The following is an 18,626-nucleotide window of genomic DNA, read 5'->3' on the forward strand; positions in this document are numbered from 1 at the left end:
GAGGTATTTAGGAAGGTACTTCACACTAAATTTAATGATATTAATTGTATAAAGAGATCCCTGTAAGAATCTATGAATGTATCTGTTTATTGATATAGTCAGGGCTTCCCAGGTGGAGCAGTGGTAAAGAATTTGCCTGCAGTGCAGGAGATACAGGCTCAATCCCTGGGTCAGGAAGTTTCCCTGGAGAAGGACATGGCAACCCACTCTAGTATTCTTGCCTGGGAAATCCCATAGACAGAGGAACCTGGTGGGTTACCATCCACAGGGTTGCAAAAGCATTAGACACAATCTAGCAACTAAAACAACAACAAAAACATTGATATAGTCACTCAATTAGCAAGCATATATTATATGCCAGGCACTGTATTAGGTATTGGAGGGTCAAATAGGACCTTACAGCTCACCAGGAAGGTATGTGTTAATCATGTCATGACACAGATGGGTATAAAATTGCAACCTTGATAAGGGCTGTGATGGAGAGGTACATTGTGTCTAAAATTATTAGGGATGACCTGGTTCAAAGGTCAGGGAAAGGTTCACTAGGGTCATGACAATTGAGTTAAGGTCTAAATAAATGTTGATGTCAACTAGATACAGAGGGAAATGAATGATGTTTAGATAGAGAGAACGTCAAGTTAAAAGGTCTCCTGTGATGGAAGAGGATGAAGCTTACAAGAGAAAGGAAAAGTCACTGTGGCTATCATGCTCAGGGCAAGGGGCAGAATGCTGAGAGCTGAGGCGTGACAGACTTTGAGGTCATTATAGACCATGGATACGTTGGAGGGTTCTGATAAGTTACTGATGGATGTTACAGCAGGAAGGGGACGTGATCTGGTTTGAATTTTGAAAAGACCTGTTTGGCTTCAGTGTGGATAATCATTGAAAGAGTCCTCAGTGATTCTTTCATTGAGACGGTCTGAGTAAACAGATTAGATAGATCTTGGCATGCTCTAGGGGAGAGATGATGGAAGCTTGGAATTGGAAGAAGATGATGAGGATCTAGAGAAATGGTGAGATTTGAAAGGGTTTTAGGAGATAGAATTAATAGGATTTGGTAATACATTAGATATAAGCGTAATCAGAAGGATCTTGAAAGATGGCTCCCAGATTTCTGGCTACATAATTGCATTGTTGTTGTTGTGCAGTTGCTGAGTCATATCTGACTCTTTGCGACCCCATGGACTGCAGCATGCCAGGCTTCCCTGTTTCACCAACCCCACGGAATCTCCTCAAACTAATGTCCACTGAGTTAGTAATGCCATACAACCATCTCATCCTCTGTCACCCCCTTTTCCTCCTGCCCTCAATCTTTCCCAGCACTAGGGTCTTTTCCAATGAGTCGGCTCTTCACATCAGGTGGCCAAAGTATTGGAGATTCATAATTGCATAATTCCTCTAAAACAGGGAACACTGGGAGAATATCTGACCTGGGGGAATGACAGGTCATATACATGTTACTGAGGTACATTTAAGCTATCTAAGAGGAGAGGTCAACCTGGGTATAAAGATCTAGAGTTTATAGAAGAGGTCTGGTCTGGTGATATAATACAGTTATAAGTTACTGAATCTATGGAGATAGGTGAAAGCATGAGAAGTGGACATGAAGGAACTTGAATATATACTCACTGGATAAAGAATGTTGAGCCTGCAAAGAAGAAGAGGAGTATACAGAGAATCAGGGAAATTTTTTTTTTTTTTTTTTATGAAAGCTAAGGATTGAGACATTTTTAAGGAGGGAGTGGTTACCAGTGCTTCTGAATTAAGTGAAAAGAGCAAAAAATGTCCTTTGGATTCAAGTGACATGAGAAGTAATGAAAGGTTGTTGTTGAACGAAAAGACGCCGGGATTCTTGGCCCCCAGAGGAGAAGAATTCAATCTGGGGCCAGAGACGAGGCTTGATTGCTCAGAGCTTTTGTGTAATAAAGTTTTATTAAAGTATAAAGGAGATAAAGAAAGCTTCTGACATAGGCATCAGAAGCGGGCAGAAAGAGTACCCTCCTGCTAGTCTTCAGCTGGATGTTATATAGTCACTGCTGCTGCTGCTGCTGCTAAGTCGCTTCAGTTGTGTCCGACTCTGTGCGACCCCATAGACGCATAGACGCATAGACCCCATAGACCCCATCAGGCTCCCCCATCCCTGGGATTCTCCAGGCAAGAACACCGGAGTGGGTTGCCATTTCCTTCTCCAATGCATGAAAGTGAAAAGTGAAAGTGAAGTTGCTCAGTGGTGTCCGACTCTTAGCGACCTCATGGACTGCAGCCTACCAGGCTCCCCGTCCATGGGATTTTCCAGGCAAGAGTGCTGGAGTGGGGGTGCCATTGCCTTCTCCTATATAGTCACTAGCAGTCTGTTAATGAAAGAAAGGAATGTCTTAAAACTCAGAATGGCACCAGGCCCCTCACCCATAAGATGCATTTTGGGATAATCTTGGCACCACATGGTTCATCCTGGGCCATAAATTGATTAACTTGAATCTTGTAGAAGGACAGATTACTATACAGATAATTTCGTTTACACAGATTCAGTTTAGTTCAGTTGCTCAGTCGTGTCTGACTTTTTGCGACCCCATGAATCACAGCACGCCAGGACTCCCTGTCCATCACCAACTCCCAGAGTTCACTCAGACTCATGTCCATCGAGTCAGTGATGCCATCCAGCCATCTCATCCTCTGTCATCCCCTTCTCCTCCTGCCCCCAATCCCTCCCAGCATCAGAGTCTTTTCCAATGAGTCAACTCTTGCATGAGGTGGCCAAAGTCCTGGAGTTTCAGCTTTAGCATCATTCCTTCCAAAGAAATCCCAGGGCTGATCTCCTTCAGAATGGACTGGTTGGATCTCCTTGCAGTCCAAGGGACTCTCAAGAGTCTTCTCCAACACTACAGTTCAAAAGCATCAATTCTTTGGCGCTCAGCTTTCTTCACAGTCCAACTCTCACATCCATACATGACCACTGGAAAAACCACAGCCTTGACTAGATGGACCTTTGTTGGCAAAGTAATGTCTCTGCTTTTGAATATGCTATCTAGGTTGGTCATAACTTTTTTTCCAAGGAGTAAGTGTCTTTTAATTTCATGGCTGCAGTCACCATTTGCAGTGATTTTTGAGCCCCCCAAAATAAAGTCTGACTCTGTTTCCACTGTTTCCCCATCTATTTGCCATGAAGTGATGGGACCAAATGCCATGATCTTCGTTTTCTGAATGTTGAGCTTTAAGCCAACTTTTTCACTCTCCACTTTCACTTTCATCAGGAGATTACATAGAGTAGGGGAACAATATCTGAGTATAACATACTGTTTTGTCAAGTAGGTTCTGAGCCATGAGGCAGAACCGACTTGAAGACAGAGTTTGGGGTAAATGCATAGCACATTAGCATAGCTTAAGACAAATATTTCCATAAGAAAAATGCATTGGTTATCTCAAGGTTTGAGAATAGTTAACTTCAGGTGAAACCAGGTGTCATTATAGCAACACAGTATTTTAAGAGAAACCTCCTTTTAAATTTGTATAGAGAAGGAAAAAAATATTGCTAGTTTGTTTCCTCCTGCCCCTTCAGAGAGATAAAAATTTCTGACACTTGCAGACTATTTCCTCCATTTGGCCTTGCTACCTTTACCCTCTCAGTAATTGGTGACCTAGGCTGTCTTTGAGTGGTGAGGACATAGCCAGATAGAAGTGAGTTGAGTGAACAGGAGCTGAGAAGAAAGAGCCCGTGAGAACAGACAACTTTTATGGAAAGTTTGTCCTGTGAAGGTTTGGGCACATATACTGATAGCCAGAAAATGTGGGTTGACTGGTAACCACTAACTGTGCCACAGAGAATGGATAGTTGAACTGGTTTTTAAACATTTTGATAGGCAAAGGGATAGAGAAAAAGTATTTCATGTGGACAGAGGGCATCATGGATGATTATCTTTTGGTGACATAATGAGGAAAACTGACATAAAGTATGGTCTTTAGGAGTAATGAGAAATATGTTTGTACAGGCAGAGAGGCTGAAGCTTATTTCAGAGGACTTTGTAAGTCTGGAATAGGACCCAATGATATAAGCAGTTGTGAGATTTGATATGAATGAAGAGTAGTAGGAAGGAGGCAGGGTTTGAGGGAGGACAAATGAATGTTAGTTTGAAAATCATCCTGAACGTCAGGATGAGTTGAGAGAGGGAGACCTTGTATAACAAGCTGTATGCACTGCCACAGCTAACCTAGTCATGAAGTGGGGAGCATGTGAATTAGGATAAACTGTCTAGGACTGGCCTGGGCTAAAAGGGGAAAGAGGTTAATTTTAGGTGATCATATTACAAGTCTTTATAATTGATGCTATATATAAATGAAAATATTATATATTTATAGAAGAATTTATATTTTATGAAGCATGTATATAGAAATAAGCTTATTTTAGTCTCTAATCACTATATGTATCAGAGAAAGGTAGTATTACCATTCTTACAGCTGCTGCTGCTGCTGCTAAGTCACTTCAGTCGTGTCTGACTCTGTGCGACCCCATAGACGGCAGCCCACTGGGCTCCCCCATCCCTGGGATTCTCCAGGCAAGAGCACTGGAGTGGGTTGCCATTTCCTTCTCCAATGCATCAAAGTGAAAAGTGAAAGTGAAGTCGCTCTGCTAGAGGACAGCTTACATGACGCTGGTGCCTAAAACGTGTGATCCTCTGGCCCTTTGTGCTCCTTGTGTTTTCTTTGAACTTTGAGGTCTACTTTATTTGAAGTGAAAGATACAGATCTTGGGTTCAGTTCAATTAGTTTTGACAAATGTATGTATATACCTCAATTATTTATATCTCTATAAAGAGAAAACGACCTTCTCCATAACGTTCTTTTTGCATCTTTCCTGTCAGTCCCTCTTCCATCTGCCTCCCTCAGAAATCATTGCTCTGATCCCTATCACCATATATTAACCTGACAATATTTAAACTTCATTTGAATGAAATCATAGTTTCTGACTTCTTTTAGTCATCATAATGTTTTTCAGATGAATTTGCAGTGTTCCAATCTATCAGTATGGAGAAGGAGGGAAAACACATGTGTATGTGTGTATTAAGTCACTTCAGTTGTGTCCAACTCTTTGCAACCCCATGGACCATTGCTGGCCAGGTTCCTTTGTCCATGGGATCCTCCAGGCAGGAGTACTGGAGTGGCTTGCCATGCTGTCCTCCAGGGGATCTTCTTGACCCAGGGATCAAACCCATGTTTCTTATGTCTCCTGCATTGGCAGGCAGGTTCTTTACCACTAGCTCCACATAATGTTTTTCAGATTAATTTTTATTGTTGCAATCTACCAGTAATTTCATCATGAGAAACGCTGGGCTGGATGAAGCACAGGCTGGAATCAAGATTGCAGGGAGAAATATGAATAACCTCAGATATGCAGATGACACCACCCTTATGGCAGAAAGTGAAGAGGAACTAAAGAGCCTCTTGATGAAGTGAAAGAGGAGAGTGAAAAAGTTGGCTTAAAGCTCAACATTCAGAAAACTAAGATCATGGCATCTGGTCCCATCACTTCATGGCAAATAGATGGGGAAACAGTGGGAACAGTGGCTGACTTTATTTTTCTGGGCTCCAAAATCACTGCAGATGGTAATTGCAGCCATGAAATTAAAGACACTTAACTCCTTGGAAGGAAAGTTATGACCAACCTAGACAGCATATTAAAAAGCAGAGACATTACTTTGTCAACAAAGGTCTGTCTAGACAAGGCTATGGTTCTTCTAGTGGTCATGTATGGATGTGAGAGTTGGACTATAAAGGAAGCTGAGTGCTGAAGAATTGATGCTTTTGAACTGTGGTGTTGGAGAAGACTCTTGAGAGTCGCTTGGACTGCAAGGAGAGCCAACCAGTCCATCCTAAAGGAGATCAGTCCTGGGTGTTCATTGGAAGGACTGATGGTTGAAGCTGAAACTCCAATATTTTGGCCACCTGATGCGAAGAGCTGACTCATTTGAAAACACCCTGATGCTGGGAAAGATTGAGGGCAGGCAGAGAAGGGGATGACAGAGGGTGAGATGGTAGGATGGCATCACTGACTCAATGGACATGAGTTTGGGTGGATTCCATGAGTTGTTGATGGACAGGGAGGCCTGGCGTGCTGCAGTCTTTGGGGTTACAAAGAGTCGGACATGACTGAGTGACTAAAGTGAAGCATGATCAGTAATTCATTCCACTGTACAGCTGGGTAGTGTCTTGTAGGAATATACCACCATTTTTAATCCATTCTTTTTGATGGACATTTGCATTGTTTTCGATTTTTGGCTATTATGAATAAATCTGATGTGAACAAATTTCAAGTCTTTTTATTAACATATATTTTCATTTCACTTGAGTAAATCCTTCATAGTTGAATATTTTACTTTACTTGAAACTGTTTTCCAAAGTGATCATACGATTTTATATTCTCATTAGCATTTTATAAAGAATTTCAGTTTTTCCACATTTTTGTCAACATTTTGTATCATTAGCCTTTATAACCACTCTAGTGGTTGAGCAGAGATATATCATTGTGTTTTTAGTTTGTATTCCCCTAATGCATGATGATGGTGAACATCTTATTCTTGTGTTATTGTCCATTGTATGTCTTCTCCTGTGAAATGTCTGTTCAAGTCATTTGCTCATTTTGTTAACTGGGTCATTTGCCCTCTGGTAGGATTTTTAGGACCTGTTTTGGATACAATTTTTGTCTTGGTATCAGCATGTGAATATTTTCTCTCAATATGTGGATTTCCTTTTCATTTACTTGACAGTATCCTTGAATGAGCAGTTGATTTTAATTTTGATAATGTCTAATTTATTTATTCTGATAGCTCAATAGTAAAGAATCTGCCTGCAATGTAGGAGATGTGGGTTTAACCCTTGGGTTGGGGAGATACTCTGGAGAAGAAAATGGTAACCCATTCCAGTATTCTTGCTTGGGAAATCCCATGCAGAGAAGAGGCTGGTGGGCTTCAGTCTATGGGATCACAAAAGAGTTGGGCATGACTTAGCCACTAAAAACAATAATTTATTTATTAGCACTTTATTTTATGGTGATTAAGAGTCTTGAGCTTCCTAGGTTGCGCAAGTGGTAAAGAATATGCTTGCCAATGCAGAAGACTCAAGAGACACAGGTTTGATCCCTGGATTGGGAAGATCCCCTGGTATTGTTGCTCCAGTATTTTTACCTGGAAAATTCGATGGACAGAGGGACATGGGGTTGCAAAGAGTTGGATGTGATGGAGTGTGCACATTCACATACACACAGACACACATGCACCCCCTGAAAGAGTCTTAGAAATTTCTGTCTCCTCAAGTTGCAAAGATCTCCTATGTTTTCTTTTTAGTTTTCACTCTTGTATTTGGGTCTATGACCTGTTTTAAATTACTTTTCTGTGTGTGGCATGAGGTAGGGGTCATGTTTCAATTTTGCTTTTGTGGATAGCCAGTTGTTTTAGCATAGTTCATTGAAGTTGTTTTTATTAATGAAATTGCCTTAGCATCTGCTAAAAATCAGTTGACCGTATACATGTGTATCTCTGAACTCTTTAATCTGTTTCATCAATCTATTTGTCCTCACTCCAATTTCATACTATATTAATTACCATAGCTGTATAGTTCTACAACTTGGTTCTTCTTTTTCAGAATTTATTTTGGGTTTTTTTTTATAATTTTCATTTTCAAATTTTATAATTATTTTGTCAGTTACTTCAGAAAAGCCTGTTGGTAATTTAATTGGAACTGTTTACATCTGTAGACTAATTTGAAGAGAATTGAAGTCTTAAAATATCTAGTCTTTCAGTTCTTTCACATGGCAGTCCATTTGTTGAAGCCATTTGAGAGCAGCCTTTTTTAGTTTTAACTCTAGAGGTCTTGCATGCATCTTGTTAAATTTATTTCTTAGTACTTTATATTTTTTGATATCATTCTAAGTAAAATTGCTTTTCATTTTACAATTTAAGGTTAGTTAATGGAAATAAAATATACTTTTATATTGACTTTATATCTGGTAACCTTGCTAAATTCACTTAATAATTTTAGATATTATTTTGAATATGCCTTAGGATTTTCTATGTAAACAGTCATATCATCTGCAAATAGATAAAATTTGCATTTATCTTTTTCACATTTATATCTCTGGTATTTTTTATTTTTCTTTTCTTTTTATTTCATTATTTGGAAATCCAATAAAATATTGAGTATATATCATTGACTTTTTCCTAATTTTGGGGGAAAAATGTTCAATATTTTAGCTTTAAAAATGATGTTAGCTATGGATTTTTTAGTAGGTCTCCTCTATCAGTTTGAAGAAGTTTTCTTTTATTCTTAGTTTGTTCAGATCTTTTAATCATGAATAAGTATGAATTTTGTCAAATGCTTTTTTTCTGCATTTATTGAAATATAATCATATGGCTTTTTTCTTTTATTTGGTTGATGGATTACCTTGGTTGATTTTATAATGATACATCAAATTATGTTCATGAGATAAACCCCACTTGGTTATGATCTATTTTCTTTTTATGTACTGCTAGATTCTACTTGCCATTATTTTCTTCTGGATTTTTACAAATACATTCATAACATCTATTGGTCAGTAATTCTTTCTTTAATAGTTCATTTTTCTTTGAATGTTTTTTATTTCACTCATTAACATTCCAATGTTTATTTTCTCCTATTTAATTTTGGTTTAATAGCTATTATTTTTCTAGTTTTTTTCCATGAAAAAGTTTAGATCATTGATTTTAAACTTTTCATTAAAAATAAAGTTTTAAAAGGAGAAATTTCTCCCTAAGCACTGCTTTAAATATATACCACAAACTTATTATCATCCAATTAAAAATATCTTCTATATTTCTTTTAATTCTACTTTGACCCAGTGGTTTAGAAATGAATTGGATAACATCCAAATGCTTTAGATTTTTCTAGATAATTAAAAGATGACTTTTGATTAAATTAATTTGAGGTCAGAAAATATGTCAGTTCAGTTGCTCAGTCGTATCTGACTCTTTGAGACCCCATGGAATGTAGAATGCCAGATTTCCCTATCATCAAACTTCCAGAGCTTGTTCAAACTCATGTCCAATGAGTCAGTGATGCCATACAACCATCTTATCCTCTGTTGTTTCCTTTTCTCCTGCTTTCAGTCTTTCCCAGAATCAGGGTCTTTTCTAATGAATCAGTTCTTCACATCAGGTGGCCAATGTATTGGAGCTTCAGCTTCAGCATCAGTCCTTCCAATGAATACTCAGGACTGATTTCCTTTAGGATTGACTGGTTTGATCTCCTTGTAGCATGTGGTTGAAAATAATGTCTTTGAATAATTTTATTTTAAAAAGAGCTTTAAAAATTTAAAGTTAGACTTCTGTAAATCAAGGAAATCAGTCCTGAATATTCATTGGAAGGACTGATGCTGAAGCTAAAACTACAATACTTTGGCCACCTGATGCGAAGGACTGACTCCTTGGAAAAGACCCTGATGCTGAGAAAGATTGAAGGCAGGAGGAGAAGGAGACAACAGAGGATGAGATGGCTGGATGGCATCACCAACTCAATGGACATGAGTTTGAGTAAACTCCAGGAGCTGGGGATGGACAGGGAGTCCTGGCATGCTGCAGTCCATGGGGTCGCAAAGAGTTGGACACGACTGAGCAACTGAACTGAACTGAACTGAACTGAAATCAAGGAAAGGAAAGGAAAGGTTAGTCATTCAGTCATGTCTGATTCTTTGCAACCCCATGGACTGTGGCCCTCCAGGCTCCTCTGTTCATGGGATTCTCCAGGCAAGAATACTGGAGTGGATAGCCATTCCCTTCTCCCGGGGATCTTCCCGACCCAGGGATCGAACCCTGGTCTCCCACATTGCAGTCAGATTCCTTACCATCTGAGCCACCAGGGAAGCCCTTCTGTAAATAAAACTGATGTACAAAGAATTTGTCCCATCATGTTAAAATTACATTACTACACTTTTTAGAGGAGTTATCCAAAGTTGCCTCTGCTTCTAAGTTTAATATTCTCAATTTGTGAAGAAGTGACTGTAACCTTAGTCTTAATAAACTGTTTTTAGCTGTGATTGTTATAGTCATTAACATTTAATATTAACCATACTTTATTTTCATAGCATAGTATTTACTTGAATGCAAGAGTATTGTAAACTAACTTCTTTTCAATGGAGTTTTTAGTTCATATGCAAATCTCGTACTTGTTGCAGATCTCACTTGCTGGTCATGCTATGCTAATAATAATTTCAAGGATATGTTTTATTATTTGTGCTTTAAAAACCACAGTTACATTTTTTTTTTTTATGAATTTGTGTTTTTAATTACTTGTACATGGTTAAATGATGCTAAAAAACTTCTCTTTTCTTTTTTCTTCTTTAGAATCGAGTTTCTTACTGGGAAATGCCCAGATTGTGGATTGGCCTGTAGTTTATAGTAATGACGGTTTTTGCAAACTCTCTGGGTATCATCGAGCTGACGTCATGCAGAAGAGTAGCACTTGCAGGTAGGTAAAAGAACAGCTCAGAAATGTTTTCTAAAGTTTAACTAAATGTTGAAGGTGATTAAAAGACTTAAATTTAGACTCACTGTGATATCATGATTTGTGATAAGAAATACATATTTGGTCTTCCACCCAGTTCCTGGCACAGAGCTCCTCAATTCTTGGCTTTTCTTGTGATATGTTAATGAGGTAACTTTTGGAAAGCCCTTAGCTAACCTAAGGATGGGGTTGACTGCTAGAGAAATCAACCATGTGATTAGAAGCACAACTTTTCCCCAGTCTCCTGGAGAGGGGCTGGGGGTTGAATTAGTACCAGTGGCAATGATTTAATCAGTTATGACTGTGTAAATGAAACTTCCATAAAAACTCAGAGGACAGGTTCAGAGACCTTCCAGTTGGGGCAACGTGTAGAAGAGCTGAGAGTAGCATATCTGGTAAGGGCATGGAATTCCCCTACCTTGCCTCTGCATCTATTCCATGTGTCTGTTTCTGAGTTATATCCTTTTATGATAAACCATAAGTCTGGTAAGTAAAATGTTTCTTTGAGCTCTGTGAGTTGCTCTAGCAAATTATTCAAACCAAAGGAAGAGGTCTTGGGAACCTCTGATTTATAACTGGTGCTGAAGTCTAAGGTTGGTATTATGGGAACCAATCTGGATTAGGTGGATCAAAAGCACAGCCAGCACCTAGGCTTGTGCTGATGCCTGAAGTCAGCAGGAGGGCAGTCATGTGGGACAGAACCCTCAATGTTCAACCTGCAGAATCTGATGCTGCCTCTGGATAGATAGTTGGAATTGGAATTCCAATTCCCCTCTCCCCCAGATTGGAATTGAGAACCTATTGACTCACATAAAACCTACAGGGCAAAAATTATATTAGAATGTTAAGGAGATTAAATTGTCAGTAGAAATATATAGTTTAAGAGGCACTGGTGAGAGCTTTTGCTAAGAGAAGTATTTTTGCATAGCTGTGAATTTATCAATTCATTCAATAAATATTTTTTAATCACCATCTGTGGGCCATGAACTATTCTATGTGCCAAGTGATCAGTGTTGTTGTTGTTCAGTTGCTCAGTCATGTCTGACTCTTTGCTACCCCATGGACTACAGCATGCCAGGCTTCCCTGTCCTTCACCATCTCCTGGAGCTTGCCCAAACTCATGTCCATCGAGTCGGTGATGTCATTCAACCATCTCTTCCTCTGTCGTCCCCTTCTCCTCCTGCCTTCAATCTTTCCCAGCATCAGGGTCTTTTCTAATGAGTCAGTTCTTTGCATTAGATGGCCAAAGTATTGGAGCTTCAGCATTAGTCCTTCCAATGAATATTCAGGGTTGATTTCTTTTAGGATTGACTGGTTTGATTTCCTTGCAGTCCAAGGCACTCCAAAGAGTCCAACACCACAGGACTGGAGAAACAGACTTAGGGAGGGCACAAACAAAACCTTGTGCTCACCAGGACCTACAAGAGACTGAACCAGACGTGCCTGTGAGTGTCCAGGAGTTTCTGGCAGAGGTGTGGGTCAACAGTGGCATGCTGCAGGCCAGGGGCACTGAATACAACAGTCCTGGGAGCTGTGGCTTGATGGCATAGATCCTTTTGAAGGAGGTCGCCTTACCACCGTTGTGATTGTTCAGTCATGTCTTACTCTTTGTGACTCCATGGACTATATAGTCCATGGAATTCTCCAGGCCAAAATACTGGAGTGGGTAGCCTTTCTCTTCTGCAGGGGATCTTCCCAACCCAGAGATTGAACCCAGGTCTTCTGCATTGCAGGCAGATTCTTTACCAGCTAAGCCACAAGGGAAGCCCATTACTGCCATTAACCCTAGCCTTAGGCCAAACTACAGGGAGGGAACACAGCCCTGCCTATCAGCAGAAAATTGGATTAAAGATTCACCGAGCATGGCCCTGCCCACCAGAGCAAGAGCCAGGTTTACTCACAGCTGGAACCTCCCAATCAGGAAACTTCCACAAGCCTCTTATCCTCATTCATCAGAGAGCAGACAGAACAAAACCACCATCACAGAAAACTAACCAAAACTGATCATGTGGATCACAGCCTTGTCTAACTCAATGAAACTATGAACCATGCCACAGGGCCATGCAAAATGGACGGGTCATGGTGGACAGTTCTGACAAAATGTGGTCCACTGGAGAAGGGAATGGCAAACCACTTCAGCATTCTTGCCTTGAGAACCCCATGAACTGTATGAAAAGGCAAAAATTTAAAGTGATCATTGGAGCAGCCTATATCAGAGACCCACTGATATCATCAGTGATGATATCACTGATATCATCAGTGGATATCATCCAGAACTTTTTGAGTTGCTAAAACTGTCTTCAACATACAGTCAGCAACTATCAACCAAGTAGGACATGGTTTTAAACATTTAAAAAGATCAAAAGTTCTTTCATCTTGAATAAATCACACATACTTTTGTCATGTTGGTATGTTGTACCACTGCTATTTTGTTTGACTTATATAAAACAGAATCTGGCATTTATATTATTTATAACAATGCTTTTAAAATATTCCATATCTGTGAGCTTAAAGAGAGTATTACCAAAAAAGATCATAAAAAAGAAAAGGAAGCTGTATGTAAGGAACCAATTTAGAACTAAAAGCTTTTCACAATATTTCAGTAAGACCAGATGGGATGTTTTTTCCTTGAGTTAATTTTTCTTTAACGCTCCCACTTAACTAAGTACCAAAAATCATGTTATTTTAGAACCGCAAGGTATATGAATTATTTTCTATTCCATATTCTTTATTTTTCAGAAGAAAAAAACTTGAGGTAGAGTTAGGTTAAGGGATTTGCCCAGGAAAACAGTGGTTGATTTTTTTCTACCTATTTTTTCTTTCTTTTTTTCCTACCCATTTATGCTGCAAAACATTATATGCATGTACAAATATATATATTCGACATCTTCATGAAGGGTAGGGATTTCATATGGAGTCTAAACCTGACTATTTATGGAAATCACTTAGAGAGGTTTAGCAAAACAGATTCTCAGACCTCACCTTAAGCCTATTGAATCAGGATCACCCCAGGTGGGTAGGTGGGAGCAGGAATCAGTACTTTTAACCAGCAGCTCAGATGGTTCTGATGCTTAGTGAGCTTTAAGAAATTCTCTGTTCAAACATCCTCTTCTTCCACTTATCCTCTTCCAGTTATCCTCATTTTCTCTCTATTAAAGTCATTCTCACATTCAGCCTTCACTTCCAGGTGTGAAATTGGTAAGTGGGAGCAATGGAAAACGGTGGCCCCTCTTTGAGAGACTCTCTTTGTCAGCACTGTTGTCTCTTGTGCCTTTTATCTGTGGGGTGGATATATTAGCTCTTGGCCTAGCTCTCTCATTGAGGTGTGTGTTCTAAGTTCTGGGAGGCTAAGGTTTGTATGGACCATTTCTGCTCCCTTATGTCTCAGCAGGGTTTAGAGTAAATGTTATTATATAGTTTTGAAATCACTGAATTCTAGTTAAATATGGACACAAATAATTTCATAGTGAGGGTAACCTTGTAAACAAATTAAAGAGTTTTACTGATTTTAATAATGACAAATTTTAGAAACTACACATCAGTGGGTATTTGTCTTTCCCAATCCTTCTCTCATTAGACCAGGGGAATAGAGTAAAAAATTAAATATATTCTGTAGTTTGTTCCAATATTATCATTGTGATTACTCCAGACAAAGTCTCTATTTTATTTGTTTTATTTTATTTCTTTTCTCCTTCATTCCATCCTCCTTCATCTTCCATAGTTATTCATTTTAGTGTATTTATTTTATGTCTTTCTAACAATTCCATTTGTAAAATAAATATGTGTATTCTTGTAATGATGTTGCTTTATGTGCATTTGTTTTTAAGGCCTGCCTAATTTATACTGTGCAGTAAAATATGCAATTTCTTGCTCTTTTCATTCACCATTATGTTCTTGAGATTTTTTTGTTGCTACATCATAATCTGTTTCATCATGTCTGACCATTTTATAGTGTTCTCATAGCCTTCATTTTCGTTATCCACTTTACTAGTCTTGAGTGCCAACTTCTGCCACTTTGCTACTCCAACAACTTGGAGGTAAACATCCTTATAGCCATCTTCTTGTGGCCCCATGTGAGAAGTTGTCTGTCACTATGCCCAGAAATAAGATTGCTGTACAGAATATATGGAGAATATATGCATAAATTGTAAATTAACTGCTGTCAGATTGCTGTCCAGAATGGCCCTCTGTTTTCACTCTCATCTGCCATGAGGGAAGGTTATAGAGTTCCCTGGTGGCTCAGACGGTACAGCATCTGCCTACAGTGCGGGAGACCCGGGTTCAATCCCTGGGTCGGGAAGATCTCCTGGAGAAGGAAGTGGCAATCCACTCCAGTATTCTTGCCTGGAAAATCCCATGGACGGAGGAACCTGGTAGGCTACAGTCCATGGGGTCGCAAAGAGTCAGACATGACTGAACGACTTCACTTTCACATCCTTGTACTTTATAATAGCAGCTAAATTTCTATTAAAAAATCTGATGTGTGCCATGTACTGTCTCATTTTTATTTCAGCTAAAGTTTCAAAAACTATTTTTTATTAAATTTCTGAATTCCTAGGAATTTCAAATGTTCATTTTATTATTTAATAATTGCATTTCCAAGCTTTTGGACTATTGCTGTATACTGAAGGACATAAAACACATTGTGTGTTAGAAAGAGATTGTATGTAGGTTTTGGGGGAATGGCATTTAAAAACGTCTGATCTTATCTCAGGACCCTTATAAAGTCCTGACATTAGAGACATACTGTCATAGTTCAGGTAAAAAGCACTTTAGCATTCTACTTTTGATTAATCTGAGCCTTTTAAAGGCCTGTTCTGCTTTTTAAAAAATTATTTTTATTTATTTTTACTTTTTAAGATAGAAGGGTGGGAAGACCAATCATATTGGTAGGGAGGATAGGAGTAGACAGATGCATTCGAATACAATTCCCACCCCCCCAAGCTATCAGATTAGACAATAAAGCAGAGATGTTAAATGACACTTTGTTTTCACAAGTAGTTTTATTAACACAGGGTTACCTCAGTCAACAAGAGAATATTCCACATGATGGATATCAGTCAGTCCCTTTCCATTTGGCTGAGGGCTCTGCTTCACACTGAGGCAAGTACTGGAGGGCAGAGTGCCTCAGTGATCAGGTCACACTCCAAACATTAGAGGTGTCTGATGCCAGTCCTAGCTTCCCTTAATTACATGTCATGGATTTAGCTTTTATGACTCGATCTAAATCCTTTTAAGCTCATATAAATTAATGGGCTGTGAAACCTTTTATGATCCATTGTAGAAAGTATGTAATGCTTTGATTTATTATGAAATTACTTCTTTCAGATTTTGAAAGCTGTTCCTATTTATTTCTAAATCCTTCTCCTTACTCTCACTTAGGCTTCTTTTTGATCCTTTGACTATAGATTTCAGCCCATCCTGTGATTAACTTTCATGATGATTTTACTTTTGTGGCTGAGTCTGAGGTGGAGACCACATATTTTTAAGTCAATCTGTGTGGTTTCTGTGATGAAGCATTTGCTAGGCTGTGAACGACAGCCTGTACATAATATTATCCTTTACTTGTGGGGACTGAATGTATATGGGCTTAGTCCAAGAACATTGTTAACCCTTAGCAGATATTTTAAAGTTAGTTTCTACAGTACAGTGAAGTGAATCAGTTCCTGCATTGCAGTGGATTCTTTACCAGGGCTACCAGGGAAGCCCTTATGTATACATATATCCCTTCTTTTGTGGATTTCCTTCTCATTTAGGTCAGCACAGAGCAATGAGTAGAGTTCCCTGAGCTCTACAGTAAGTTCACATTGTTGGCCATTAGCAGGTTAAGATAGATGGGCAGTATTTATGATTAGCTTATATATTTTCTCAGTGTGCACTTTCCTTTCTCCCATGGAAGTCTGTCAACATGGTAGCCATCCTTCCTGTCTGGGATCATAATGAGGCTCGTTTGTGAGATTATGATGGCAGAACAAGGGATCCAAAAATAAGTAAATCTTGCTATAAAACAGAGCCACTGGTCCCCAGAAGTTTCCAGGGTAGGATGTACTTGAAAGATACACTGCCAAATGCTCAGGCAAGCTGGATATGGCCCAAGCTAGCCTTCAGGAAATCTCCCTTACTCCCAAGATCAGAACTTCCCACAAGTTAGTTGTGTGGCAAGATAAGTGGCCAGAGTATCCAGCAGCAGGCTGTGGGTGAATTTATACCTCAATGTCATGGGCTCGCAAAGAAAGAAGACACACAAAATGATGTGTGTATCTCTTTCAGACACAGTGACTCTGCCCAGTAGCAGGAATGAACCAGCTCTTGTCCTCAAATTGTAAAGGATCAAGGGAGTGGGGTTGGGGCTGGAAGGGCCTTCTTCTAACCCCACCCATGAGAAGCATTCCAGTAATAATTCAGTGATTGTATAGTACATTATAATTTATAACTTCATGTACATTATCCTTTAATTCTCACTGTCTGAGTTATATTAACATTATCATCCCTGGTGGCTCAGAAGGTAAAGAATCTGCTTGCAGGCAAGGAGACCCCAGTTTGATTCCTGGATAGGGAAGATCCCCTGGAGAAGGGAATGGCTACCCACTCCAGGGTTCTTGCCTGGCAAATTCCATGGAAAGGGGAATCTGGTAGGCCACAGTCCATGGGGTCACAAAGAGTTGGACATGTCTGAGCAATTAACATTTTCACTTTTCAAGGATGAAAGAACTAAGAGTCAGAGAAGTTAAACAACTTGGCCATGGATTATACAGTTTATAAATGGTCCTCTAAGTGCAGTGGTCCTCTGTTATATCATGGCTGCTCCATATTATAGCAGGGATAGATGGCTTCTGTGCATCTAATTTTATTTTCTGTCCAATAGGACAACAGTGCAGTTGTGGAAGTCATTTATCATTACTGAAGGGGAGTTTTGTGATCCAGTACAGTAATTTGAAGTTCTATAGTTTTTTAGTATTCCCTTTATATATTCCTGGAGGATAGTCAATAAGATACATAAAAGCTGTATAAAATTATTTTATAGATATGTGGTTTCTAAAGTCTGATAATTATCATTTCTAAATCTTGTTTCCATTCAAATACCATTAACCATTCAAAGACTGCATTGAGCTTCAGTCATCTGGAGTCAGGTTGCAGGAAACCTCAGTAAAGAAACTTAGCATTTACATATAAGGAAAGCTGAGCAAGTAAGCAAATGTGCCACACCTATAGTACCCATAGTATATGGAGAAGCTCTGGTTTAGTCATTTTGGTTTAGACAGTGCTGGGTGGAAATACTTTCAAAATTTGAATTACTTTCCAGAACACTTGCCTTGAAAGAATGGATAATACATTTCAGACATTCTTTTGGGCCCTTTTGAAATACCTTGTACTATTTAACTGCTGTATTTTACTACTAAAATATGTGTTCTGTCACTGGAAATACATAGTTTAATAAGCTTAAAAATATGACTGAAACAATATAGGATATAAAATATTATTTTTGAAAAATTATTCAGAGTATAATAATCTGGCATTTTTTTCTTAAAATGCCCCTATTTTTCTTAGAACAGGCTATTTTAGCATTGGGAGAGCTAAAGGAATGGGTTATAGAATTTTCAGAGTTTGAGAAACTGCTTGTTTTCACCTTCTCTTTAGAATTTTAGCTGAATCAAACTTGTGTTGTATTCCTTCTTAAACTGTTACATCAGTTTCCAAGATAGTTTCTTTGATTCTTTTATTTAGTTGTAATTTATCTTTAATCCTATTAGAGTTAATTTTTCACCAATTTTGTTCTTGTTCCTTGTTATATTTTAGATGATTTCTTTTTCATGTTTTTTTTTGTTGGCCAGTTGTGAATATTGTGTTTTGGTTTACTGAACCATCAGTTCAGTACAGTTCAGTCTCTCAGTTGTGTCTGACTCTTTGCAACCTCATGAATCGCAGCACGCCAGGCCTCCCTGTCCATCACCAACTCCCAGAGTTCACTCAGACTCACGTCCAGTGAGTCAGTGATGCCATCCAGCCATCTCATCCTCTGTCGTCCCCTTCTCCTCCTGCCCCCAATCCCTCCCAGCATCAGAGTCTTTTCCAATGAGTCAACTCATCGCATGAGGTGGCCA

General features: G+C 39.0%; 1 protein-coding gene across 3 annotated transcripts in view; it reads left to right on the top strand.

Moving 5' to 3' along the window:
* Positions 1–18,626, top strand: part of KCNH5 (potassium voltage-gated channel subfamily H member 5) — a 496,645-nt gene that overhangs the window by 127,670 nt on the left and 350,349 nt on the right. For 2 of the 3 annotated variants that reach the window (XM_086318923.1, XM_086318924.1), the window contains one exon: positions 10,365–10,488. In XM_086318923.1, the coding sequence (XP_086175049.1) occupies positions 10,466–10,488 (23 nt within the window). In that variant the 5' untranslated portion in view covers positions 10,365–10,465. Of the gene's footprint in view, positions 1–10,364; positions 10,489–13,561; positions 13,723–18,626 lie in introns of those variants that run through there. The other variant, XM_086318919.1, reaches the window with a different exon arrangement.

Source organism: Bos grunniens, chromosome 10 (genome assembly GCF_055505025.1).
Source record: "Bos grunniens cultivar Pamir isolate PY7600 chromosome 10, Bosgru_T2T1.0, whole genome shotgun sequence".
NCBI lineage: Eukaryota > Metazoa > Chordata > Mammalia > Artiodactyla > Bovidae > Bos > Bos grunniens.